General features: G+C 63.9%; 3 protein-coding genes across 3 annotated transcripts; all 3 read left to right on the top strand.

Moving 5' to 3' along the window:
- Positions 1–1,302: 1,302 nt before the first annotated feature.
- C1QL1 (complement C1q like 1) lies at positions 1,303–7,145 on the top strand. Its single transcript, XM_039565889.1, is given in 3 exon segments — positions 1,303–1,676; positions 1,678–1,960; positions 6,878–7,145. Coding segments are annotated over 3 exon segments (738 nt in total). The 5' UTR covers positions 1,303–1,401; the 3' UTR covers positions 7,058–7,145.
- Positions 7,146–12,063: 4,918 nt separating this feature from the next.
- On the top strand, positions 12,064–18,270 carry KIF18B (kinesin family member 18B). The gene is given in 10 exon segments (XM_039565860.1): positions 12,064–12,317; positions 12,320–12,496; positions 13,521–13,675; positions 14,149–14,253; positions 14,506–14,616; positions 15,239–15,436; positions 15,545–15,721; positions 16,059–16,186; positions 16,407–16,810; positions 17,536–18,270. Coding segments are annotated over 10 exon segments (2,286 nt in total). The 5' UTR covers positions 12,064–12,124; the 3' UTR covers positions 18,174–18,270.
- An 835-nt stretch (positions 18,271–19,105) lies between these two features.
- On the top strand, positions 19,106–20,350 carry FAM187A (family with sequence similarity 187 member A). The gene has a single exon (XM_010413906.4). The coding sequence runs from the start codon at positions 19,106–19,108 to the stop codon at positions 20,348–20,350; it is 1,245 nt and encodes a 414-aa protein (XP_010412208.2).
- The last annotated feature ends 5,108 nt before the right edge of the window (positions 20,351–25,458 follow it).

The following is a 25,458-nucleotide window of genomic DNA, read 5'->3' as shown; positions in this document are numbered from 1 at the left end:
AACTTTGAGGGGGGCATACGGTGCTGGCAACATCCCCATCCCAAAATACTCTCCCCCTCCCCAGCCTCGTTAAGCCCCCAGGAATAATTGCCTCCTTAAAGGCAGCTAATTGATTTCTGCTCGCTGATTAAAGCCTCTGCGGGAGCCGGGGGACATGCGGGGGCGATCGATGGCTGTCAAGCGTCCCCTTGGTCCCCCCTCTTTTGGGGCGGGGGTGGGGCTTGTCCCCTGCGTGTCCCCTGGGGTTTGGGGTCATTGCACAGGCGGGAAGGGCATGAGGGGATGCACTCCCAGGGTGTTCTTTTGGGGACAGGGGGGATCGTGACCCTACGGACCTCACAGGTGCCCCCGAGGTTGATGCCACCTCGGTGTTGTCACCCGGGGCCACCGAACCGCTGTGGCGGGCGGCACTGGGAGCGGCCCCGGGCTGCTCTACGCCTGTGTGTCCGTGTCCCCCCTCCCCCGTCCCCGCGTCCTTCGCTCACCCCCGGCGCTGGCGGCGCCTGTCACTTGCCATCGCGTCCTGCTGTCCCCGCCGAAGCTGATGGAGATGGCAGGCGACGGAGCGGGCGCAGCCGCGTGTCCCCATGTCATGAGCCCGCCGGTGCTCAGCCCCCGGGGACGGCTCTTTGGCGTGGCCCGGCCATGCCCGCGGTGGCACCTGCGGGTGCCCCGTTGTCACTGTGGCCTCTGCCACCAGCGGTGACATCCCCTCCCGCGGACCCACGGTTGACCGCGATGGGTGCTTGACCGCGATGGGTTCTTGGCCACGTGGGTGTCACCTGGGCTGTCCCAAACTGTGGTCCCTCGTGGGGAGGGGAAGCTGAGGCAGGGAGAAGGGGCAGGCCCTGGGGACCATCCCCCAGGGGTGTCCCCAGCTCCACGGGGACGCTCGGAGTTCTCGGGGTCGAGGGTGGCATGGCGTGGGGACAGGGCGTGGCTCGGGTGACCACGCGGGGCGGGGGCCACCGAGGGGTCCCGAGCGCTTGGATGGGGCGGTCAGTGGGGCAGCCGGGGCCGATCCCACCTCCCTGCCTCAGTTTCCCTCCCCCGGAGAGCGGGGGTCGCGGGTGGGCGGGGCGGGGGCGTTCCCACGGGCGTGGTTAATGCGGCGGGGGCGTGTCCGGGGTGGGGTGGGCGTGGCGAGGGGCGTGTCCTGCTGCGAGGTGGGCGTGTCCCGGCGGGGTGGGCGTGGCCCGTGCGGCGCGGGGCGCACCGGAGCCAGCGGAGCGCAGCGGAGCCGCCGCCGCCGCCAGCCCGAGCCCCCCCGCCGCCGCCGCCGCCGCCGCCCTGCTCCCCCCCGCCGGCACCATTCCCTCCCCCGGGCGCCAGCGCGCCCCGGCCGGGCGGCGGCTCAGCCTGGGCCGGAAAACTTTGCTGGCGGCCGCGGCGGGGGTGGTGATGGTGCTGGTGCTGGTGGTGCTCATCCCGGTGCTGGTGAGCTCCGCCGGTACCGACGGCCGGTACGAGATGCTGGGCACCTGCCGGATGGTCCTGCGAGCCCTACGGCCCCGCCGCCCCCCCGCAACCGGCCGAACGCGGCCCCTCCCGCCGCCGTCCACCCTGGTGCAAGGTCCCCAAGGCAAACCGGGGAGACCGGGGAAACCGGGACCACCGGGACCGCCCGGAGAACCGGGACCTCCGGGGCCGGTGGGGGCGCGGGTGAAGCAGGAAGACCGGGACCCCGGGATTACCGGGACCGGGGGCTACGGGCGCGGTGAGCGCAGCCACCTACAGCACGGTGCCGCGGGTCGCCTTCTACGCCGGCCTCAAGAACCCCCACGAGGGCTACGAGGTCCTCAAGTTCGACGACGTGGTCACCAACCTGGGCAACAGCTACGACGCCGCCTCGGGCAAGTTCACCTGCGCCATCCCCGGCACCTACTTCTTCACCTACCACGTCCTCATGCGCGGCGGCGACGGCACCAGCATGTGGGCCGACCTCTGCAAGAACGGGCAGGTAAGGGCTGCCCATCCCGGATCCCTCTGCGGGAACAGGAGCTCTGCTGCCCCCAAGCACGGGAGAAGGGCTCTGGGTGCTTCCTCGGGGTGCCCCGTCCTTTTCCTGGCCTCGGCGATGCACCCTCTGGGTGTTCCATCCTTCTCCTGGCCCCAAGAATGCACCTCCAGGGTACCACATCCTCTCTGTGCTGATGACGGACTGTGGGTGCTTCCCCGGGGGCCCTGTCCTCCTCCCGGCCCCAGGGATGCACCCCCAGCGTGCCACATCCTTCTCCCAGTGCTGATGATGGGCTCTGGGTGCTTCCCCAGGGGCCCCATCCTTTTCCCAGCCCCAGAGATGCATCCCCAGGGTGTCACATCCTTCTCCCAGTGGCAATGATGGGCTCTGGGTGCATCCCTGGCGTGCCACATCCTTCTCCCAGACACGGACATGCACCCCTGGGGTGCTTCATCCTTCTCCCAGTGGTGAAGATGGGCTCTGGGTGCACCCCCAGAATGCCCTGTCCTTCTTCTATCCCCAGGGATGTACCCCTGCGATGCTCTGTCCCTCTCTCGGTGACAATGATGGGATTTGGGTGCGTTTCCAGGGTGCCACATCCTTCTCTTGGGCACGGAGGTGTAACCACAGGGTGCCCTGTCCTTCTCCCAGTGATATGATGGACTCTGGGTGCACCCCCGAGGTGCTCTGTCCTGCTCCCGGCTCCGGAGCTGCATTCTCAGCGTGCCCCATCCTTCTCTCAGTGCCGGAGATGCTCCCCCAGGATGGTCCATCCTTCTCCCAGTGGCAATGACGGGCTCTGGATGCGGCCCCGGGATGCTCCGTCCTGCTCCCCTCCCTGAAGGGGCACCCCTGGGGTGCCCTGTCCTTCTCCCAGGGACAATGAAGGGCTCCGGGTGCACCCCTGGGGTGCCCCATCCTCCTCCTCCTCCCATTCCCAGGCTCTCCCCTGTGTGCCCTGTCCCTCTCCCAGTGCTGGGGACAGCCACCATCCGACCTGACGTGTCTCCAGGGGTTCCCTCAGCTCTTTCCCTGGTCCCGGAGGTGTGCCTTGGGGTGTCTCGTGGTGCCTTGGGGCACCCCCCCCCCCGCGCCCCTCGGGTGCCCTGTCCACCCCCCCACCCCATGCCACTGTCCCCGCTGGGGTCCCTGTTGGGGACAGGGCTCCTCCGCAGGGACAGTGTCCGCACTGGCCTCGAGTGGGGCAGCGTCTGCCCCGCTTTTGGGGGGCTGCACCCCCAGCCCGGAGCCGGCTCTGCTGCTGCTGCTGTGTCGGGAAGGACGTCGCCATCCCCGGCCGGGCTGCGTGGGGACACCGCGGGGGACTCACACCCCGAGGGTGGCTCCATCCTTCTCCCTCCCCGCTCCCGCATCCCCCCGAGCCCATCCCGCTGGAACCCCCAATGCCAGGACTCAGCCTCGCCGCCCCCGCGCTTTTCGGGTGCCCCTTTTCCACGCCATATCCCCCTCCCGGCCATGACTCGAAGGACAAGATGTGGCTGTGACCCCCGGCATGTCACCCGAGCTCAATTCCCCTGGATGTCACCGCAGCCGGCATTCCCGCCGGGATCCATCCACCCCTCTCCCGCTTCCCATCGCTTCCTCCGGCATCTCGCCCCGCGCTGCATCCTTGTCCTGAGGATGCAGGACCCCGAATTAACCGAAAACTGAGTTACCACCCCAGAAACAGCCGGGGTGTGAGGGAGGGAGCGGGAGCCTTGTCACGGCCACCGCGCTTCACCCCCCGGTTCTGAGCCCTTCTGAGCGGGAGCACAGCAGGAGCCGCTCGGCAGCTTTTCTCCATCCAAACACTTCAAATTTCCTTTTATTGGGATTTTTTTTGTCCTCCCCCGCCCTCTAGCCCTAAATTCTGGGGGGTCCCAGCGCCGTTTGGTACTTCTGGCTCTTTCTGCCAAGCAGCATCCGTGTAACTCCGGACTGAGCACCCCAAAAACTCACCTCAGCCCTTTTGCCTCCCACAAAGTATTTTTGGGGACCACCCCAAACCTTCCTACCCCCCAGCTCTGCGGGGCATCGACATTCCTGGATTAATTTCCAGAAGATGTGGAGCCCCTTGTCAAGAGGAGCTGCGCTCGGGCGGGTGATGCAGCTTAATTAACTGCTTGTTAATTACTAACAAGGCATCGCCGCATCGATATCTGTAAAGAAGATCCCCCCCAGTGCTCCAAATAATTTTTAAAATGGGGTTATTTAGGGGGTTGCAGCCCAAAACCCTCCGTCCCTGGCATGGTGTGGGGTTCCCGGTGGATAAAGGTTGATCCTGGCATCTTCACAGCGAGTCAGAACTTGGGGGGCCCCCCCGACCCCCAAAAGTCCCCTGGGTGCTGCCGGTTCGGGGGCAGCCCATCACCGTTGGGTCGGGGCTGGAGTTAATGAGAGCCAGGGGAGCTGCTACTGGTGGTTAATTAGCATTAATTATTATTTTTATTAGCCCGTAGCTGAGACGAGGGCAGCGGGAGGGGGAGGTGGACGGACGGAGGAACGGATTGACTGATTGATTGATTGATTGATTGATGGATGGATGGATGGATGGATGGACGGACGGACGGACGGACGGACAGGGCTGGTACCGGGTGGTTTTGGGGTCCCGGTGGTGTAGGAGGGCCATCCATGGCTCACGGAGGGTCTCAGCCCCAGGGGTCCCTGTTGGGGACGGTCCCCAAGGGTACACAAGAACCTGCTGGGGGGTCCTGGGGGCACTCACTGCCCTGTTTGGGGGTCGGGGGGGCATCTGCTGATGCACCCAAGGGCCCTGGGGGGCACCTGCGGCTGCGCCCAGGGGGATCTGAGGGGGGGCACTCAGGGGTGCTGGGAGGGCGCCCTGAGCTGTGCCCGAGGATCCTGAGGAGCAGCTGCCACTGCATTTGCGGGTCCTGAGAGGCAGCTGCCGCCACGCCTTGGGGGTGCTGGGCCATGGTGGGAGTGGGGCACATGGTGTCCCAGAGGCCCCGAGTGTCACTGCACATGGCAGCGCCTGCTGTCCCCTGTCCGCCTGAAAGCTCTTGGGTGCAGCCCCGTTGGGGACCACTTCAGAGTGTCCCCAGCACCGGGGACACCCCCAGCATTGTCACTGAGGGCAGGGACAGCGGCTGCAGCGGAGTCCAGGCTGGGGCCAGGCCACCCCCATGGCTCCCACCTCCCGGCTGTGCCATAGGGAAACTGAGGCACAGAACCGGACAAGGGGGTGAGGCCATCGCGGGGGGCCGTGGTGGCAGCCCCCCCTCCTGTGCCGCTGCGGTGCCGGGAGCGGCTCAGCCCGGGCCCAGCGCTGCCATTTATCTTCCCTGGTTAGCGAGGGCTGGCGGGCGCGCGGTTACGAGGCGGCTCCCTAACGAGGGAAGACGGATGGCACCGGGCAGCTCCAGCTGTGGCGGGGGGAACAATGGTGGGAGCCGGGCGCCAAATGGCTTTTCCTGGTTCTCCTTCCTCACGGCTTCTTCCCCCGCTCCTCTTCCTCAGCAAAACCCCGGGAGAGGCAGCGTCCCCTGGAGATTGGGGCACTGTGACTGACGGGGATTCAGGGTCCCCCACCGGGAATGGGGACTCTCGCGGTGGCAGGGTAGACACAGAGGGACTTTTAGCAGGGTGACAGTGCTGCTGGTGGCACGAGGGACGCGGCTGCGTGGGTGCGAGCAAGTCCTATGGGATCACCAGCCTGGCTGTCAGTAGGTTCCAGAGTTAACAGCAGCTGACCCCAGCACCGCAGGCTGCCGGTGGGCTCGGGGACGCGCAGCTGCACCCCAGAGAGCAGTGGTCCCCTGGGACCCCTGTCCTGGGGACAAAGGACAGGACTGCGCGGGGCCAGCCGTCCTTCCCCCGCCGCTCCGGGACACGGCAGCGGCTCGCCGGTGCCTGCCCGCCCCGCGTGAGCCAATTAAGAGCCGATTCTCGTCGATTGTAATTAGCGGCACCTTCTCCCGGCGCAGCGCTTCTGCATTTCACTTGGGATTTCACCAGCCGCCTTGTCACTGTCACCCAGCGCCGCGATCTCCCCGCGAGGCGCCGGCGGAGATTTGATTACCCAAAGAATTCTGCAGCGGCAGCGGGCTCCAGCCACGGGGCCGCTTCTCCAGGCGGTGACGGCTCCTCTGGCTGTGCCGGCACCCAGGAAACTTTCATGGGCGTGCGAGTCCCTGTGAAGGGGAATTTGAGTTTAGCCCTCGCCACACGCTCACGGTCCCTGTGCAGCTCCTGGGAAGTGCTTGGGGATGCGCTGCGTTCAGTGGTTTGGTTTGGGACTGGGCTGGGAGATGGGGTCCTGTGCCCCAGGCATGGTCCCGTATCTGAAGCCAGAGACAGGGTCCTGTGTCTGAGCTGGAGTCCTGCATCCAAACCTGGATCTGGGGTCCCGTGATGGAGCTGTGGTCCCACATCAGACTCTGGAGCTGGGGTCCTGTATCTGAGGTGGGGTCCTGCACCCAAATCCGGAGTCAGGGTCCTGTGCGAGAGCCGCAGTCCCATGTCTGAATGTGGAGCTGTGGTCCCTTGTTGGAGCCGTGGTCCCATGTCTGATCCACGGTCCTGTATCCAAACCTGGATTTGGGGCTCTGCGTCAGAGCTGTGACGGTATCAGAATGCAGAGGTGGGGTCCTGTGTCTGGGCTGTAGTCCTGCACCTGAACCCAGAGCGTCAGTCCCATGTCTGTTCCATGGTCCTCCATCCAAACCCAGAGCCGCGGTCCCGTGTCTGTGCCAGCGGGTCAGGGAGAGGCTCTGGGTGATGCTCGGAGGAGCCGCCTCCACCCGGGACCCGGTCACCCACGGGTGGGGATCCAGGGCACCCCACGCTACCCCGGGGCGGGTGGATCTGATGTGGGTGAGGCGGGACCCGGCGTGTCCCGTGGGATCCACGGGCCGAGGCGTGTCCTGAGCCGATCTCGCGGTGTCCCCTGGGCAGGTCCGGGCCAGCGCCATCGCTCAGGACGCCGACCAGAACTACGACTACGCCAGCAACAGCGTCATCCTGCACCTGGACGCGGGGGACGAGGTCTTCATCAAGCTGGACGGCGGCAAAGCCCACGGCGGCAACAACAACAAGTACAGCACCTTCTCCGGCTTCATCATCTACTCGGACTGAGCCTGGACCCGCGGCACCGCCCCCGGCACCCCCCGCAGCCGCCCAGCCCCGCGGCATCGCCCCCGGCATCCCCCGCAGTGACCCCCCAGCCCCACGGCGTCCCTGTGCCGTGGTTCGGTTCCCTGCTGCCCCCAGCTCCCCTCGCTCCTGCCCAGCCCCACGGCATCCCCCCTCCCCGCGCTCCCGGCTCCCTTCGGTGCCCAGACCCCCCCTTTTCCCGGTAGCTCACACCAAGGCTGCCAGCTGAGGGCTTGGGGCTGCAGAGGCTTGGGGGGGTGGCAAGAGGCTGGGGGTGCTCCCCGCGCTGCCTCACGGCACCCCCATCCCCGGCTGTGCCCCCCCTTGTCCCGCCCCTGCTCTCTGCCCGCCCCGGGGCGGTGCCGGGGGTCTCGGGGGGGTCCGGCTGTACAGACGCGCGGTGTCCGCACGGCCCCGGGCGGGGGGGCTGTGCTGGGGCGGGGGAGTCGCCGTCCTGCCGCCCCCTCCCCCGCCGGGGTGACAACATGGTAAAGCAGAGCTGTGATCTCTCCCCGTCTGCTGTCTGTGTCCCCGACGTCCCCCACCCTGGGGACGGGGTCTTCCTGCCGCCGCCACCCCCCCACCCCGACGCCGCTTGGTTTATCGAATCAGCCCATCCCCCCGTCCCTGTCAGTGGGGCCGCTTGGGGTGCCACCACTACCATGGCCCTGTCCCCAGAGCCGGGGTGGCCCCATGTGGGGGTGTCCCCTGAGTAACACAGCATTGCCACTGTGAGGGGAGGGGCACGGTCAGGCCACACAGAGCCACCGGGACCCTCGGGCACACACGGCCGTCACCGCTGCCTCGGCACGGGCAGGACGTGGCCCAATTAGAGGTGACAGCGGGTGCCCGGGGCCAGCGGCCGCCTCCGGAGTGGCTGTGGTGGGATCAGAGAGTGAGAGCCCTGGGGACACGGAGTGGCCTTGGGGACAGGACCGGGCTGGGTGTCCTCCTGGCTGTGTGTGTGTGTGGTATGTGTGTCCCCAAGAATGTGTGTCCATGTCCCCAGGTGTGTGCGCGCGCGTGTGTGTGTGTGTCCCAGGGGGTTGCGTGCGTCCCCTCAGAGGGGAATGTGTGAGTGTCCCAAGCGTGTCCCCCCCCGGGGGAGTGTGCCCCCAGGTGTTTGTGTGGGCCCCCAGGTGTTTGTGTGGGCCCCCAGGGATGTGTCTGTGTCCCAGGGCTGTGTGTCCCTCAGGTGTGTGTGTGTTCCAGGTGTGTGTTCCAGGTGAGTGTGTCTGTGTCCCACGTATGTGTCTGTGTCACAGGGGTGTGTGTGCCCCCAGGTGAGTGTGTTCCAGGTGTGTGAGTGTGTTCCAGGTGTGTGTGTGTGTTCCAGGTATGCGCTCCCTGCCCCAGCTCTGTGTGTGTGTCCCAAGCCTCGGCGGATCCCGGCGCTGCTCCCCAGCATCGCTCCCAGCTGGAGGCGGCGGCGAGGCCGGGCTGAATCGCAGCCCCGAGCAGAAGGTCCCCGAGAACCGAAGCCCCGCCCGGGGACCCTCCCGGACCCTCCGGGACCCCCAGGACCTTCCAAGCCCCCTCGCCGCCGGGGCTCGGAGCTGCTGCTGCTGCCACGGGAGCCGCCGGCAGGGGGCGCGGGTGGCGGCGAGACTGCAGCTCCCATGGTGCATCGCGCGGGGCTCCGGACTACAACCCCCATGAGGCACCACGCGAAACGCAGCCAATGGGAGTCGGAGGCGGCGCGGGGCCAATCAGGGGGCAGGGCGGGGCCTCGCGGGCAATTTAAAGGCGGCGCGGCGGCGGGAACCCGCCTGGAGCGGAGCGAGGCGGGAACGGGGCCGGGAACGGGGCCGGGAACGGGGCACGGCACGGAGTGGGTGCAGGGCCCTGTGCGAGGGGTTTTGGGGCCCCAAAGAAGGTGCAGGGACAGTGAGGAGGCCGTGGCTTAAGGGGGCATCAGATCGTGAGGGGCTGAGCGGGCAAGAGGGGACAGTGTTACCGCTGTGGCGTAAATAGTTACAGGAGCGGTTTGGAGCCGAGGAGCCTCTCCCCGCGGACCGCCCTGGATCCCCATTCCCGAGGAGGCTCCGTGAGCAGCACCAGCGTTCCCAGGGACCGGCTCGTTCCACGGGGTTTGTGCCCCAGCGGCCACCGCGGGCGGCCTGGGAGCTGCGCAGGAGACCGCGATGGAGGGGCCTCAGAGCAACCACCGCGCACTAAACGCAGTGTCCAGCACATGCTACAGGACAGGATCGTCAACAGTTTCCCACTTCATCCTTTAAAACGCTGAAAGGACTCTGGGCTCGCTCTTTCCCCCGGAGCCCAGCTCGGATCCTGCTCCCCTGCAGCCGCAGCAGGCGCAGCCCAGCCCTGTACCGCCCCACTGCAGTGACTGCACCAACGGAGAGACTCAAACCCGCTCTTAGAATTTATGTGGAATCTGCTCAGGGAATTTTAACACTCTCCCTTTGTTTCCTCCCTGCTGCAAAGATTCCAGGTGAACTCACGCAGTGCTGGGAGTTGGATGTTTGGAGAAGGAAGTTGGGCTGGGGTCCCATATGGCTTAGAAATTGTTCAGGAAACTTCCCAGCCATCCATCCCAGAGCTCCCGTGCCAGTAACACTCCTGCCCCTCCAGGCTGGCGCTGAAGCCCCTTTGCAGCAGCAGCTCCAGAGATTCCTCAACAGGAATTCCTCCCTTGCTTTTAGTGGGGCATTCCTGCTAATACACTCAAAGGGAAAAGTTTCAAGGGTTTTAACACTGCCCTGACACACAACATTATTGCAGTTACCAAACAGAACAGAATTAAGGTCAACAGAGTTGCCATAGGCCAGAAATTATTTCCGATATAAAATCACAAAGGATTATCAATATAAAATCACAAAAAGTGGGTTGATCATTCTCTACCTATTGACATACTGGTCAGTCACCTGGTGCTGGCAGTTGGATGTTTGCAGAAGGAAGGTGACCTGAGGTCCCATCTGGGTCAGAAACTGTTCAGGGAACTTCCCTGTCATCCATCCTGGAGCTGCCCTGGCAGCTACACTCCCACCCCAGACTGGCACTGGTGGGGCCAAGGCCCTCAGTGGCTCTAGTGTCCCAAGGGGCCCTGTTGGCTCCCCCACACCCCATCCCACAGTTTCTCCTGGTTTCCTCTCCAGCTCAGCCCCAGAGCTCCAAGAGTGCAGTCCCAGGCTCTGGTTTCTTTATGGAATTTCATTGTGGTGCAGCAGCTCAATAACAGCTTGAGACAGAGCCTCTGGGGAGGGACCCCAACAAAGGACCCCCCAGGCTTCCATCCCCTCCCAGTCTGTGCACCTGGCAGTGGGGTCTTCCTGCTGTGTCCGAGTGTCCAGTCACCTGCCTGGTGCCGCAGGGCCCTGAGCCCTTTGGGTCATTGCCAGGCCCTGGCCCATTGCCGGGGGCTCTGGCCATTTCCCCTGCAGAACTCACCCTGGAGCTCCCAGGGCAGCTGCCTCCTGAGCTCTCTGCACTAAATGCGCACCTCAACACGAGGGACCCTCATTACACACCACGAACTGCGACAGAGCAACATGCCCCAACACCCCAATCCACAGCTGCACCCACAGGCTGGAGCTTCCTTCATCCCCTTTAAAAATCCAGCACACAAGACACGGTCCCACAGGACATCCTCATCCCTGAACTGGAGGGACACGGGTGTGAAGGGTGGGCTGTGAGTGGGTGAGGAATTGGCTGGCTGGATGCAGCCAGAGGGTTGTGGGCAGTGGCCCCATGTCCTGGGGGAGGCCGGTGACCAGGGGACCCTCAGGGTTCTCCGGTGGCACCAGGGCTCTGCAATCCCTTCCTCACTGACACGGACAGTGAGTCAAGCCCACCCTCAGCACGTTCACAAAGGTGACATGAAGCTGAGTGGTGCAGGTGGCATCCGGGGGGACCTGGACAAGCTTGAGAAGTGGGACCAAGAGAACACGATGAAGTTCAATAAAGCCAAGTGCAAGGGGCTGCACCTGCACAGGGACAATCCCAGGCACCAGCACAGAGTGCGAGAAGAGCTGGGAGCAGCCCTGTGGAGAAGGACTTGGGGGTTCCAGTGGAGGAAAAGCTGCACCTGAGCCAACAGTCAACACCAAACGCCAAACTGCAGCAAAAGAGGAGTGGCCAGAGGGGTGAGAGAGGGAGGGCTGCCCCTCCACTCTGGGGAGCTGTAACGAGATCATCTTTTCGGGTCCCGTCCAACCCAAACCCTTCGGTGACCCCTGTGGTTCCACGAGAATGAATCGTCGGGGGTGCCGTTGGTCCCGGCACAGTTCCACGGCCGCCAGCGGCACGAGCGACAGCGTTCCGGGGCTGCCGGGCACCGGCGGATTCCTGAGCGCGAGTGACAACGGCCGGGCTGTCCCGCGGCCGCCGCTCCCGGCAGCTCCGGCCGCGATGGCATCGCTCAGCTGCGCTCCGGTCGCTGCTCTCCGCACGGAGGCGATTGCAAAGCCCCTTCTCGGTGAACGTGGCACACTGCACACGTCTCCTGGCACTGCCGAGCCCACGCGTGGGTGGTGCCGTCCCCGCTGGGGACGCGGTCGCTGGGTCAGTTCTGCTGGGCTGGGCTGGGGAGGGGCCGGGGGGCGGAATGGGGACACGGGGGTCTGGAGGGAAGGGAAGCCGGGCTGTGGGAGGGGGCTCTGAGTGGACCAAAGGGGTGATGGGGTTGTGAGAGGGGCTCTGGGGGCCAAAAGGGGGGGAGGCTGAGTGGGCTCGAAGGAGGATGTTGGGGATCCTTGGGGAGGCTGTGGGAGGGGGCTGTGTCCCAAAGGGACTTAGGGTCTGTGGGGAGATTGTGGGGACCCAGGGGAGCATGAAGGGGTTTGTAGGGCCGTTGGGTATCCAAGGTCACCCGAAGGGGGGGCAAGGTTTTGGGAGAGGCTGTGGGAGCCTGAAGGAGGTTCAGGCTCATGGGGGGCTCCAAAGGGGCACCGGGCGGGGTTGGCACAGGGAGGGGAGTGGGCGCAGACCCCAGGGGAATGGGGGGGGGGGGCTCTGAGATGTCACTCAACCTGGGGATCTCTCTCCCCCACTGCACCCTCCAGCTGAACCTATTTCCCCCCAGACCGCATGAGGACCCAAATCCTTGGATCAGGAGCCGTGACCCCCAGCAGCCCCATGCTCCAGCCCCAGGTCCCTGTTGGGGCGCAGACCCCGCTGCCCCAGGAGGGCTCCGTGGCTGTGGTGCTGCGTGTGCGGCCCCCCAGCCCCCGGGAGCGAGCTGCACGCCCCGTCCTGCACGTCCTGAACCAGAACGTGGTGCTGCTCAGCCCGAGGAGCCCGGCAGCGCCGGCGGCACCGCCCGCAGCCCCGGCCGCCGCCGCAGGAACCTCCAATTTGTGTTCGACCACGTTTTTGACGAGGGGGCCACGCAGGAGGAGGTGTTCCAGCACACCACGCTCCCTCTGCTGGACACCCTCCTCGCTGGCTACAACTGCTCCGGTAAGTCCTGGCACACACCTGTGATCCCTGCAGGAGCTCCTGCCCCATCCATTCCCAGGCTGAGTGGGCTCAGCAGAGCCCTGGATTTAATTTGGAAGCTCCCATGCATCTTTGGGAATGGGGTGACATAACAGCAACCCAAAACCACACAGCCTGAAGCTGGGAGATGGGGTGGAGAGGGTGGATGTGGGGTTGGGGTAGAGGTGAGGCTGGGCAGGAGCTGTCCAGGCATTTCGAGGGACAAGGATCACTCTCTTTTGTCTGTCCTGGGTCAGGAAGGATGGGAAGAAATGTGGTGGATGCATGGGGAAAGAGCCCCTTGGCTTTGCCATCCCTTTCCACCCTGAATGGCTCCGTAGAGCCGGGTGTGACCGGGCCTGGCCAGCTCCCACAGCCCCTCGCTGCTGCTGCAGCCCCTGGAGCCGTTCCCAGCTGTTGGCAGCCGTTGGATGTCACGGGCACAGCGCGGGAGGAGCCCAGGGCTCTCCAGGCTCATCCTGTGCCAGGTGCTTGGACCAGGGGATGCTGTTCCAGCTCTCGGTGGTTCCTGAGAGCCACTGAAGGGCTGCCCCTGTCCCCAGGCCCCAGCACTGAGTGCTGCCTATGGGAGAAGGGCTGAGGCTCCAGATCAGTGTGTCCCACCCTGATGTGGAGGCTTCAAAGGAGGTGTTGGAAGATGGGGTAAAATAGAGGAATGACAAGGTCTGGAAGCAGAAATGCCTCGTGGGGAGAGCTGGGGGAAACAAGGCTGTCAGCTTGTCCCAGGGCAGGGTCAGAGGTGATGTGAGCATGGGAGCAGTGCTCATCTGGGGACTCGTTCTGTCCCTGCACTAGAGAGGCTGAAAGCAGGGAGGAAAATTGCCCTGAGGAGCAGTGGGGAAGGTTATGAGTTTTACCTCGTGTCTTGTCTGTGTGGGAAGCTCCTCTGCTCTGCTCTGCTCTCCTCTCCAGCCAGGACCCAACTTTCTGCTGCACCAGGTGAGGAATTATAGATCATTTCACCACCCACCCCTTCTCCTTCCAGTGTTTGCCTACGGTGCTTCAGGAGTCGGGAAGACCTACACCATGGTGGGCTCCAAGACCAGCCCCGGCATCGTGCACCTGGCCACGGTGGAGCTGTACAAAAGGCTCGAGGCCATGAAGGACAAGAGCTGGGAGGTCCTCGTCTCCTACCAGCAGGTTTGCTGTGGCCCAGCGTGTCCCCTCCTGCCTCAGGGTCCCCAGGGAAGAGATTTGGGGTTGATCCAGAGCCTGTAGTGCCACACTCAGGGTACCTGCAGTGTCCCCATCTGTGCGCGGGGTCCGCAGGGCAGCCTGACTGGAAGCAGGATCCCCAGTGGAGTGAACTGGTGCTGCTGGTTTCTGCCAGCCGGAGCGCGGGGCTTTTCTCTTCCTTGCCATGCTCCACCAAGCACTGAGGGCTTCCTGGCTGGAAAGGCTGGAGAGGAGCGGGGTTGGGGGAACTGCTCACCAAAACTCTGGGAGCTGTCCCTGTCTTCCGAGCCCCATCAGCTGCTCCCAGGGGAATGGGGTCTGGAGGTGGGGTCAGGGGGGACCCCCAGTTGTGCCAGATCCTGCAGGGGTACCCAGCTCTTCTCCCAGCTCTCTGTCAGAGAACCAAACCTCAGCCTGACCTCGATTTCCTGCTCCAGGTGTACAAAGAGCATGTGTATGACCTGCTGGAGCCCCGGGGCCCGCTGAACGTCTGGGAGCAGCCCGGGAAAGGAGCCGTGACACAGGGTCTCTCCTTCCACCAGGTGTGGGCACAAAAAGGGCACAAAGGCTGGGACAGACTCATCTGCACCGGTGCTGAGAAGAGCTGGGAGTCCTGGGGACAGGGGGGTATGGAGGTGCCTCCTGGCTCCTGGCTGGCACAGACGTGGCCTTGAGCTGCCACGGGCCTGCAGAGCTGCCAGGTGCCTCGGCCCCAGTGCCCGGGGCTGCTCGGCCTCGGGGTGTCCGGCTGCTGTGTCCAGCGGCTGATCCGGCCCCTGCCCGTTCTCCCCCAGCCCACGTCACCAGAGCAGCTCCTGGACATGTTGGCCAAGGGCAACAAAAACCGGGCCCAGCGTCACACCAAGGCCGACGCCACCTCGTCCTGCTCCCACGCCATCTTCCAGGTGAGGGCTGCTGCCTCTGGGATCGCTGCCATTGCTGCTGGAAACGGGGCTGCGAAACTGCCAGGACCAGCATCCCAGGGCTGTCCCCCTGAGCACTGAGCTGGGAATTTCGCTCCCCAGGGGCTCTGTCCGTGTGCTCTCTGGTTTCTCGGTGCAAAGCTGCCAGTGGATTTCAATTCCAGCCAGGCCCTTGCCCGAATTCGCAGGGCTGTCACGGCTGCCAGGGCAGACGGAGGCTCAGGCTGTCACTTCAGCCCAAGCCTGGTGCCTCGGCCCTGGCTGCTTGCAGGGGAGGAGCTCAGGTGTCTGGATGCTTTTCCAGTCCCTCTGGACCTGACCAGCCTCACCCCTCTCTATCATCGAGCGTGGGAGATGCTGATTGTTCCCATAGCTGTCCCTTCCTGCCAGATCCCTTCCCTGGCTCTGCTCCTCGTGTCATCACCAGGTGTTTGGCTCGTCCTCACGACATGCCAGGTTCCTCTCCTGCTCCTGCCTCATCTCCCCACAGGAATCACTGTCCCTTCCCCTGGAAACACAGAGCCCTGTCCCTGCTGGGGGACAGCCCTGTCCCTGCTCCAGCAGCTGTGTGGAGCCACAGCCTCAGCCCCCTCTGTCCCCGCAGATCCAGGTGAAGCAGTGGGACCCTGCTGGCGGCCCCGCCGGGGATCTGCGCCTGGCCAAGCTGAGCTTCATCGACCTGGCAGGCTCGGAGCGAGTCTGGGGCCCTGCGGGCCGAGGAGAGGGGCTGTGGGAGGGCACCAGCATCAACCGCTCTCTGCTGGCCCTCAAAACCGTCATCCGTGCGCTGGCTGGAGCCAAGGTGAGGCTGCTCCCGGCCGGGCCCCGCCGGGCTCTGGCTCTCCGGGACGGGTCCGGGAGGGTCTCCCCGGGGCCCGGAGCTGAGCGGAGCCTCGGTGTCCCGGCACAGGGCGGGCAGAGCCACGTGCCGTTCCGGGACAGCAAACTGACCCGCCTGCTGAAGGACTCGCTGGGCGGCAGCTGCCGCAGCACCGTGATCGCGGCCGTGAGCCCCGCGGCGCCCGCCGGCCCCGACACCTGCAGCACGCTGCGGTTCGCCAGCCAGGCCCGGCACATCCTGCTGCCGGTGAGCACCGGGAGGGGCTCGGGAGCTGCTGGGTGGGGGGCAGGAGGGTGCGTGGTGGGTGCCTCCCGTATCCTGCGGGAATCTCCCAGCCCGGGGCAGGAGCAGCCGATGGAGCTGCAGCAGCGTGTGCCCACTCTGCTGCTAAAGCTGCTAAGCCCAGGGGCCCGCGGGGCTTTAGCCCATGGCACCAGGTCCCTGAGCACAGGTCCTGTCCCCTGCAGTCAGCCGGGGCTCCCGGGGGCCCTGGAGCCTGGAGAAGGCTGAGGAGCTGCCCTTCTCCAGCCCCAGAGATGGGCCCGTGCTGCCCCATTGTGTTTTAACCACTGCCTCATCGCAGGCCCTGCAGCTGCAGCGCACCGGGATGTCTCCCCGCAGCCCCAGAGTAGCCTCCCTGCCTGATCTGCAGTTCCAGGCCAGGACACCAAGTCTGCTTCTGCAGGAGCTGTCTGGGCACCTGGAACAAAGGTGAGTGTCCTTGTGCCCTCCCCACATCCTGCTGCCTCTCCTCATCCTGGCCAGACTGGGTTGTCCATGGTCTGGATGGACGCGGGACCAGGGCTGTGCCTGGAGATGGTGGCCTGCCCCGTGGGCCCCTTGCATCTCAGGCTCTCCAGGAAGGGATTTAGAGCTTGGGAATATCCCATCTTCCAAATTTAACTCTCTTACCCCAAAACTCTACTCACAGCCTCTGCCCTGATGAAATGACTGTGAAGACAGAGGAGGTGGAGGTCCTGGCACTGGAGGAGTCCATCGGGCTGGAGGAGTCCATCGGGCTGGAGGAGTCCATCGGGCTGGAGGAGTCCATAGGGCTGGAGGAGTCCGTAGGGCTGGAGGAGTCCGTAGGGCTGGAGGAGTCCGTAGGGCTGGAGGAGTCCGTAGGGCTGGAGGAGTCCGTAGGGCTGGAGGAGTCTGTAGGGCCAGAGGAGTCCGTAGGGCCAGAGGAGTCCGTAGGGTCAGAGGACTCCATTGGGCTGGAGGAGCCCATAGGACTGGAGGAGTCTGTAGGACCGGAGGAAGCTGCAGCTCCCAGCAGCCCCACAGAGCCCAGTGAGGCCGCTCCAGCCCTGGGAATGCAACTGAGCTGTGACGGTGAGGATTTGGGATGGGGACAGTGGGGACTGGCCCCTCTTCTGGGTCTCGGTGGGTGCTGGAGGAGCTGGTGGTGGGACACAGCTCCTGGCTGCGGTGGGCACAGGGCAGAGGAACGGGCGTGTCCCCAGGTGTCACCAAACGGGTCGTGCCCGGCGTGGCTCCGGCCTCACTGTGCAGAGCGATCCGAGCTGGGCAGCACCTCGGGCAGGAGCTGGGAGCGGCCCTGGGCTCCGGGGAGCTCAGCTCGTGTGTGCGAGGCAGCTCCCACGGGAGGGATGTCCCTGCCCCAGGAGCCCAGAGCAGCAGTTCTGAGCCGCGTTTCTCCCGTCTCCGTTACTCCTCCCTGCTTCCCCTGCCCAAGCCAGCCGCGGTGGAGCCTCGCAGCCGGCAGCCGGCTCTGAACAGGGCTGAGCTCTTCCTCCTCATCCTCCGTGCCACGGCGCGATCCTGGGAGCGGAGCTGTGGCTCTGCAGACCCCGTTTGCCGGGGACAGAGCAGGCACTGCCCCGGGGCACCGGCCGTGGGACCAGCCCGGCGCCTGCGCCGGCTCTTTTCCTCTGGGTTGGATGCACTTTGATGGAACAGCCACTGGCAAAGGGCTGCTGCGGGCCTGGGAGAGCAGATCTGCACTGAGCTGGGGGGCACAGGGGGTGCTCCGGGGCTTGGGGGTGTCCGGGAGCTGAAAACAGGGAGGTGACTCTGTTTCTTCTCTACTCCTTTAGCCGAGCTGCCTGTCACCGTGCCCGATCCCCCCGTGCCCAGTGCCGACCCGGAGTGCTCCCAGGAGCTCTCTGCGTGCTCCAGCCCCAGGCCGATCTCTCCCGGGCCGGTTAAGAAGGTGCTCGAGTCGAGCAGCGATTCCCAGTCAGAAAATTCCCGCAGCTCCCGAACACGGAGGAAGCGCCAGCGGAGACATGGGAAGGCAGCAGAGATTCCCCGGGCAGCGCAGAGCCCCGCGCAGAGCCCCGCCGTGTCCCCGGGGCCCCGTAGTGTCAGCCCCCAGCCCTCCCCGCCGGCGGGCACCCAAAGCCCTGGCACCCCGGCGCCAGCGGCCGCACGGACCCCCAGCCCCGTTCCCGGGCCGGCTCCAGAGCTGCTTCCCCCGAGCGCTGAGCAGCAGCAGCAGCCAGAGCCCCGGGCAGCCCTCCCGCATCCACCGCCCGGCGCCCCTCCCAGCGTTCAAACTCCAAACGCCTTCAGCTCCTCTCTCTCCCGTTCTTCCTGCAGCCTCCCGAGCATCCCCCCCTGGCCCGCAGTGCCCCTCTGCCCATGGTTCCAGCTGCGTCCCCGCGTTTGTGTCCCTGCTGTTGGCTCAGTCCTGTTCGTTTGTTTGCAGGTTATGGGTGGGTTTAGGAAATAAGTTGTTGTGTTTTTAATAAATTGTTCTGTTCCAAATCCAAGGGCCAACACGAGGCTGTTCCCTCCTGCCTGCCCCTCGTGTGGGGAGCCTGGAAAAGGCTCTTGCTCTGGGGTTGGGGCCCATCCCCCTTCTCCACCATCCCAGGGCATGTGGGTGCCTCTGCACCCTTTGCTATGGGGGGTCTGGGCCCTCTGCTCAGTGTTCCAGAGCGCAGGTGAGGGCACACACGGCCATGGCCATCCATGCCAACATCCCAGGCGTGTGAGCTGTCCCACTGTGTCTCTGTCACTGCAGTGTGATCGTGGCCCTGCCGCTGCACATCCACATTTCTAGTTCTTGTTTGCTCCTCGTGCTGTGACTGTTTGGCACTTCAGAGAGGGGATCCAGATACCACGTGGGGTGTGAGAGGTTTCACCACAGCCACACACACCACTGGTGGGGCTTGAGCCAAGGAACATCAGGCTGCACTGGCTGGCCTGGTCTCCTCCCCAGGAGGAAGCAGTGGCACAAGCATTGCCACTTTGGAAACCACTCCCCAAGCCTTTCCATGTAAAGCCCCTCCCAGCAGATGGGCCAGCCCATGGTCGAAGATTCTCTTGCCCTCTCTAACAGGCCCCAGTCATCAAGGCACAGCCCACTGCCCCAAAAGCCAATACCCTCCTGACGGCACCAGCCATGAAGATGGTGATCTGCACTAGAGATCCTCTCTAAGTTCCCATCCAACTCAAACCACGATGAGATGTTGGGGGTTCCACTGTTCCCAGCTCAGCTCCATTGTTGCCAGGGCCATGGGTGACAATGCTCCAGAGCTGCTGGGGACAGGTGGGTTCCAGAGTGGGTGACAGAGGCTGGGCTGTTTCAGGGCAGGATGCTCCCAGCAGATCCCTGGCTGGGCTGGGTGAGTTCTGCTGGACCAGAGACCACCCGGAGCAATGGGGACGAGGCTACTGGGAGCTGCCATTCTCCTCTCCCTGGTGGTTGTTCTCCAGGCCTTTGCCATTGAGAAGAAAGGGGATGTGTTCAAGAAGATGGCGTGTCCCGCCTTCCTGATGTTCGAGAATGCCGCATACTTGGCGGACATGACCTTCGAGCTGCCCTGCAGGTGCAAGCCCGAGGAGGCCTCCTCTGTTGTCTGGTATTTCCAGAAGAACCTGCACAGCCATGAAACCACGGTGCTGACGGACTTCAACGGCACCGTGGTTGTGGACTCGAGCCACGTCCGCACGGGCAGCGACCTCCTGAAGCGCTTCAGCATCCGCATGTTCAGTCTGATTGTGTTCCGAGCCCAGGTGAGGGACTCGGGGCATTACCTGTGCGGCACCAAGGAAGGGCTCTTCTTCTATGGCTACGACGTGGACGTGCAGCCCACCAGGCAGATCACAGTGGCTTTTCTGGACAACGACCAGCATGTCCAAAAGGACTACACAAAGAAGGAATTCACTCTCTTCACCACCTTCTGGGACTGGACCAGCTGTGACCGCTGCGGGGTGCGGGGTGAGCAGCGGCGGATCGGGCTCTGCTATGTGCAGAGTGCCCAGCTGAACCCCCGGTACCGCACAGCACTGCCCAACGTCACCTCCTGCGGCTCCAGGGCCGTGCCCGCACACTTCCGGCGCCTCATCCACCTCCGCAGCCCCGAGGTGGCCATCCGGAGCTGCCTGGCCCCTTGCCCAGAGAAGGAAGTCCCCGAGGAGGGTGTGCAGTCCATCTCCAACATCGTGTACAAGCTGGGCAAGAAGCCCCAGCTGCCCCGTGTCCCCATCCAGTACCACAGGCAGCCCTCCCAGAGTGACCTGGTCATCACATGCCCGGGAGCACGGCCTGAGCACGCCGTGGCCTGGGACAAAGGCTCTGTCCGGCTCTACCGCTCCCACTACCTCGTGGGGGTCAGGAAGCACATGAGGGTCTTCATCGACCACGGGAACCACCTGCACCTCCAGCGAGTGAGCAAGAGGGACAGAGCCACCTACTTCTGCTGGCGGGAGGGCGAGCTGGTGGCCGGCTTCCAGCTCAGTGTCACCTTCCAGCCCCGGCGCCAGCGGAGCCCCACTGACCCCGAGTCAATCTTCGTCATGAGGGCTGTGGGCATCAGCTTTGCCGTCATCACCGGCATCTTCTTCCTCATCCACGTGAGCCGCTGCTGCTGTCAGGCGTTCAGGAAACCGGCCAGGTTATAGCAGCTCCCCCACAGGACACTCGGACACCTTGGATCACCCTCACATTGGGAATTTCCAGTGTGAAGTTTTCACATATTTTGGTTTCAACATTTTTTTCAACGTTTGGTTTTGGCTTTTTGAAGGGAAGAGAACATTTTTTCAAATTAATCTGGCAATTTTCTTCAGAAATGTCTCTGCTTTTGAGGTGTTTTTAACTCACCCAACTCAGCACAGAATTAGGAGTTAATGTTTGTGCCTGACAGAGTTATCTTGCAAGTCTCCCAAAGGTGATGGCATCTCTGCAGGGTCCCAGCAGGGAGCAGGATGTGCCCTCCAGGCTCATCTCCTTTGTTTGAGGGTGTGACTTGAGGATTTCAGCATTCCCAGGAGAAATCCTGCTGTCCAGGAGGGCACTGTGGGTCCCAGCAATGCTCCAGCACTTGAACCATGTTGATGATGGTAAGCCAAACACCTGGAGATGATGGTGAGAAGCAAAGTCAGGAAGGGAGGCAGGAAGGGACAGAGCTATGGAAAACAATCTGCATCTCCCACACTCAGAGATGGAGCAGGGTACAGCTGGTTGGGTCCTTGAAGGGCAACAAATGCACCCAAAGCCACAGCATGAGCCGGGATGGGCTCACGCACAGAGGCAGCTCCAGGCCTGACTCTCCCTGTGGATTTTGCCACTGAACTCAGCCCCCAGACAGAGCCTGACAGTGTCCCCAGGGAGGCACCAGCTTGGCTGTGGGTGCCAAGCCCAGGGCTGGTGCAGGCCAAGAGGGACACAGGCACCAAGACTCACCTGGCAGCACTGCTCCATACCTTCTCCTCTGAATCCCTAAAAATCTCCCAGTAGAATCAAACGTGCTTCCCCCACTGCCCTGTAATCCCCTCAGCCCCACCAGAAGCAACCCCTGCACGGACTGGAGCTGCCACAGAGGTGCTGGAAGCTGAGGACTGCTCCTGTATCCTCTCGAGCCTGTGGTTTTCTTGTTGGGAGGCAGAGCTGGCAGTGGGAAGGGCAGATTTCCAGCAAAGCTCAGGGATTCGTGCAGGCAGGAATCCAGGACCCAACAACGAGCCCAGCTGGGAGCTGGCTGGAAAAGCATCCAGACACCTGAGCTCCTCCCCTGCAAGCAGCCAGGGCCGAGGCACCAGGCTTGGGCTGAAGTGACAGCCAGAGCCTCCGTCTGCCCAGGCAGCCGTGACAGCCCTGCGAATTCGGGCAAGGGCCTGGCTGGAATTGAAATCCACTGGCAGCTTTGCACCGAGAAAACAGAGAGCACACGGACAGAGCCCCTGGGGAGTGAAATTCCCAGCTCAGTGCTCAGGGGGACAGCCCTGGGATGCTGGTCCTGGCAGTTTTGCAGCCCCGTTTCCAGCAGCAATGGCAGCGATCCCAGAGGCAGCAGCCCTCACCTGGAAGATGGCGTGGGAGCAGGACGAGGTGGCGTCGGCCTTGGTGTGACGCTGGGCCCGGTTTTTGTTGCCCTTGGCCAACATGTCCAGGAGCTGCTCTGGTGACGTGGGCTGGGGGAGAACAGGCAGGGGCCGGATCAGCCGCTGGACACAGAAGCCGGACACCCCGAGGCCGAGCAGCCCCGGGCACTGGGGCCGAGGCACCCGGCAGCTCTGCGGGCCCGTGGCAGCTCAAGGCCACGTCTGTGCCAGCCAGGAGCCAGGAGGCACCTCCATACCCCCCTGTCCCCAGGACTCCCAGCTCTTCTCAGCACCGGTGGAGGCACAGAACAGTTTCAGGCTGTGTGTTTTGGGGTTGCTGTTGTGTTTCCCCATTCCTGCAGCTGCTTGGGATGGGGTCATGGAGCTGCCAGAGGACACGGCTCCAGATCCAATGGTCTGGTTCCTCATGCACTCCTTGAGGTAGGGGTGGGTTCAGCTGGAGGGTGCAGTGGTGGAGAGAGATCCCCAGGCTGGGAGAGGCCTCAGAGACCCCCTGGGCTCTGCTTCCTCCCCTCCCTGTGCCAACCCCGGGCAGTGCCCCCTTAGAACCCCCGTGAGCCTGAACCTCCTTCAGGCTCCCACAGCCTCCCCTACAACACTCTCCCTTTTCTGCCCTCTCACAACCTGACACCCCCTTAAACCACAGCTTCCCCAATTATTCTGCACCCCCTTTTGGCCCCCAAAACTGTCTTACAGCTCGCCTTTGGGCTCCCACAGGAGTTCCCATGTGGGGAACTGGGGTTCAAGAGCAGCTCCCAGCAGAGCTGGCCCAGAAAAGGCTCTTGCTCTGGGGTTGGGCTCCATTGTGGCTTCCCCACATCTCCATTGTCCCTGGGTCCTGTGGGTGCCTCTGCACCCTCTTCTGGGCACCCTGCTCAGTGTCCCAGAGTGCAGGCGAGGGGTGGGGGAGCCACCTGCCCTCCTGGTACCTGGCACTGTACAGTGATGGGGGAGAGGTTTTGTTCTGTCTTTCCTCCCTGCTCCAACCCCATCACTGCCCCCCTGGTGACACCCCCACCCTGGGACAGAGACCTCCAGGCACCCGACCCAGGGACCAGTGTTCCCACCCCGCCTGTGACCCCCTTTGCTGCCGAGCCAGGGCACCTCTGGCACTGCCACCTCTGGTTCCCTGCACCAGCTCCTCACAGCCACCCTCGGTGGTGACCACGAGTGGCAGGAGCAGGGCCGGGACCGGGACAGCTCCGCGTGTGCTGCTGTCCCACGGGGCCGGGGTCACCGGCTCCTCCTGGCTCCTTCCCTGCCCGGCAGCAGCTGATCTCACCTTTGTCTCCTTGAGCCTGGAAGCTCCCAATTAGAACTCCCAGCCCGCTCCCAGTTCGTCTCATTAAGGGGGGCCGGGTAACAGGAGGAGGAGGACAGCCCAGCTCTGCCTCCCGCCGCTGCCGGCAGTGGCAGCTTCCCCTGCTTTGATCCCGCTGCGTGGGAGCCGGGACAGAATCAATCCCCGGGGAGCAGCGGGTGCCCCCACAGGACCCCAAAGCTCCCCAGCCCCCGCTCTGTCCCCCCTGCACCCCGCTGTGAGGGAGGGAGGTTCCCTGTCACCAGAGCTGTCACACAGCTCGTGTCTCCAGGGATGCCACCGCTCTGGCTGGGGACACAGGAGTCCCGAGGGGATGTGTAGGTGCCCCAAACCTGGAATTTCTGTGGGCACAACCCCTGTCGCTGGTGACACCAGCACAGGACAGCCGGGGGGACACGGGGCTGGCTGGGGGCAGGGAGCTTCTGGGGATTAAAGAAGGACGTGGCAGCTGCCCCAGTCCCACCAGTCCCACCAGTATGGTCCCCAGTGGCTCTGGGTCTCCCCAGATTGCACCCACAGGGACACAGCCGTTGCCACAGCCCTCCCCACTGGCCACTGTTGGTGGCCCAGTGCTGGTGGCCGTGGTCCCGCGGGGTGTCCTCGTCCTACGGCAGGCAGGAGCCTTTCCCGGCCATCGGCTGCCATCTACTGCCAGCGGCGAGGCCAGTGCCCATCCCTGCTCCCGTCCCTGTCCCCGCAGCAGAGTCCCAGGGACCCCCCTGTCTCCCAGCTTCACCCCAGCTGCCTCTCGGGGCGCCCACCCTGGTGCCACCACGTGTCGCTCGATGTCCCCATGTCCCCAGAGCACCCCCATCCCCTCCCCGGGCCGTGCCCAAGACCCATCCATGCCCCAGTTTGTGGCCTTTATGCTGTGACTGGGAGGGACAGGGCTGGCGGTGGCCCCGTGCCCGCCCCTGGATCCAACCCCCGGTGCTTCCCGGCAGTGCCGTGCCCTGGCACAAAGGTCTCTCCCGGCTGTGCCACGGCTCTGGCTCTGCACAAAGCCCCTTTCAGCTGCTGTGGAAAGCCCCTGGCACCCAGTCCTGGCCACCACCGCCCCCTGCCATGTGCCACCAGGGGCAAAAGGCCCCCCAAACTCAGTGGATGTGTGGCCAGTGACCCGGCCACGCACACTCAGCTGTGTAGGACAAACACCTATGCGGATTTGGGATGGGGACTGGGGCTCCAGGGCCACCAGCCAGTGCTTCCACAGACCCCTTGGGATGGGAAGGGCTTAGGAGGTTCCAGCCACTTAATTAACAGCCAGCCTTAGTTAGTAGCCTGCCTTCATGGCCAGGCTGGGGTGATGGGCTCTGGGGGCTGGTGCTGAGCTGTTTGTGCCAGGGCTCATGCGGGGGGATACACGCTGTCTGTGTGTCTGTACACGCTGTCTGTGTGTCTGTGCACACTGTGTGTGTGTCCATGCACGCTGTCTGTGTGTCTGTGCACTCTGTGTGTCCGTACACACTGTCTGTCTGTGCACGCTGTGTGTGTCTGTGCACACTGTCTGTGTGTCTGTGCACACTGTGTGTCTGTACACACTGTGTGTGTGTGTCCATGCACACTGTCTGTGTGTCTGTACACGCTGTCTGTGTGTCTGTGCACGCTGTGTGTGTCTGTGCACACTGTGTGTGTCCGTACATGCTATCTGTGTGTCTGTGCATGCTCTGTGTGTGTGTCCGTGCATGCTCTGTCTGTGTCTATGCACGCTGTGTGTCTGTGCACACTGTGTGTGTCCGTGCACGCTGTGTGTGTCCGTGCATGCTCTGTGTGTCTGTGCACACTGTGTGTCTATGCACGTTGTCTGTGTGTCCGTGCATGCTCTGTGTGTCTGTGCACACTGTGTGTCTATGCACGTTGTCTGTGTGTCTGTGCACGCTGTGTGTGTCCGTGCATGCTCTGTGTGTCTGTGCACACTGTCTGTGTGTCTGTGCATGCTGTATGTGTCCGTGCATGCTCTGTGTGTCTGTGCACACTGTCTGTGTGTCTATGCACGCTCTGTGTGTACACCCGTGTGCAAGGGAGGCACCTGTGTGTGTGCCCTGCATGTGGGGTGTGTGTGCACAGGGCAGGGAGGGCTGGGTGCGTGTGGGCATGGCCAGAGACGTGTGTGCATCCCTGCAGGTGTGTGTGTGCTCGAGTGGGGGTGTGGGCATCCCTCCTGTAGAGCCCTCTGTGCGTCTGTCTCCATGATCTACATGTGTGTGGATCTCTCTGTGCAGATCTCTCTACAGGTGTGTAGATCTCTACATGCAGGTCTCACAAATATTCTGTGTGCAGATCTCTCACCCAGCATATGCCCCCAGTGCCCCACGGCATCGCACCCAGCCTCGCACGCAGCCCCCAC

Source organism: Corvus cornix, chromosome 27, assembly GCF_000738735.6.
Source record: "Corvus cornix cornix isolate S_Up_H32 chromosome 27, ASM73873v5, whole genome shotgun sequence".
Classification (NCBI taxonomy): domain Eukaryota; kingdom Metazoa; phylum Chordata; class Aves; order Passeriformes; family Corvidae; genus Corvus; species Corvus cornix.
The sequence above is the reverse complement of the archived record's forward strand: the minus strand, read 5'-3'. Positions and strand labels throughout refer to the sequence as shown.

Excerpts from the sequence above, each read along its gene's own strand:
- FAM187A (XM_010413906.4), top strand. The coding sequence starts at position 19,106 with ATGGGGACGAGGCTACTGGGAGCTGCCATTCTCCTCTCCCTGGTGGTT.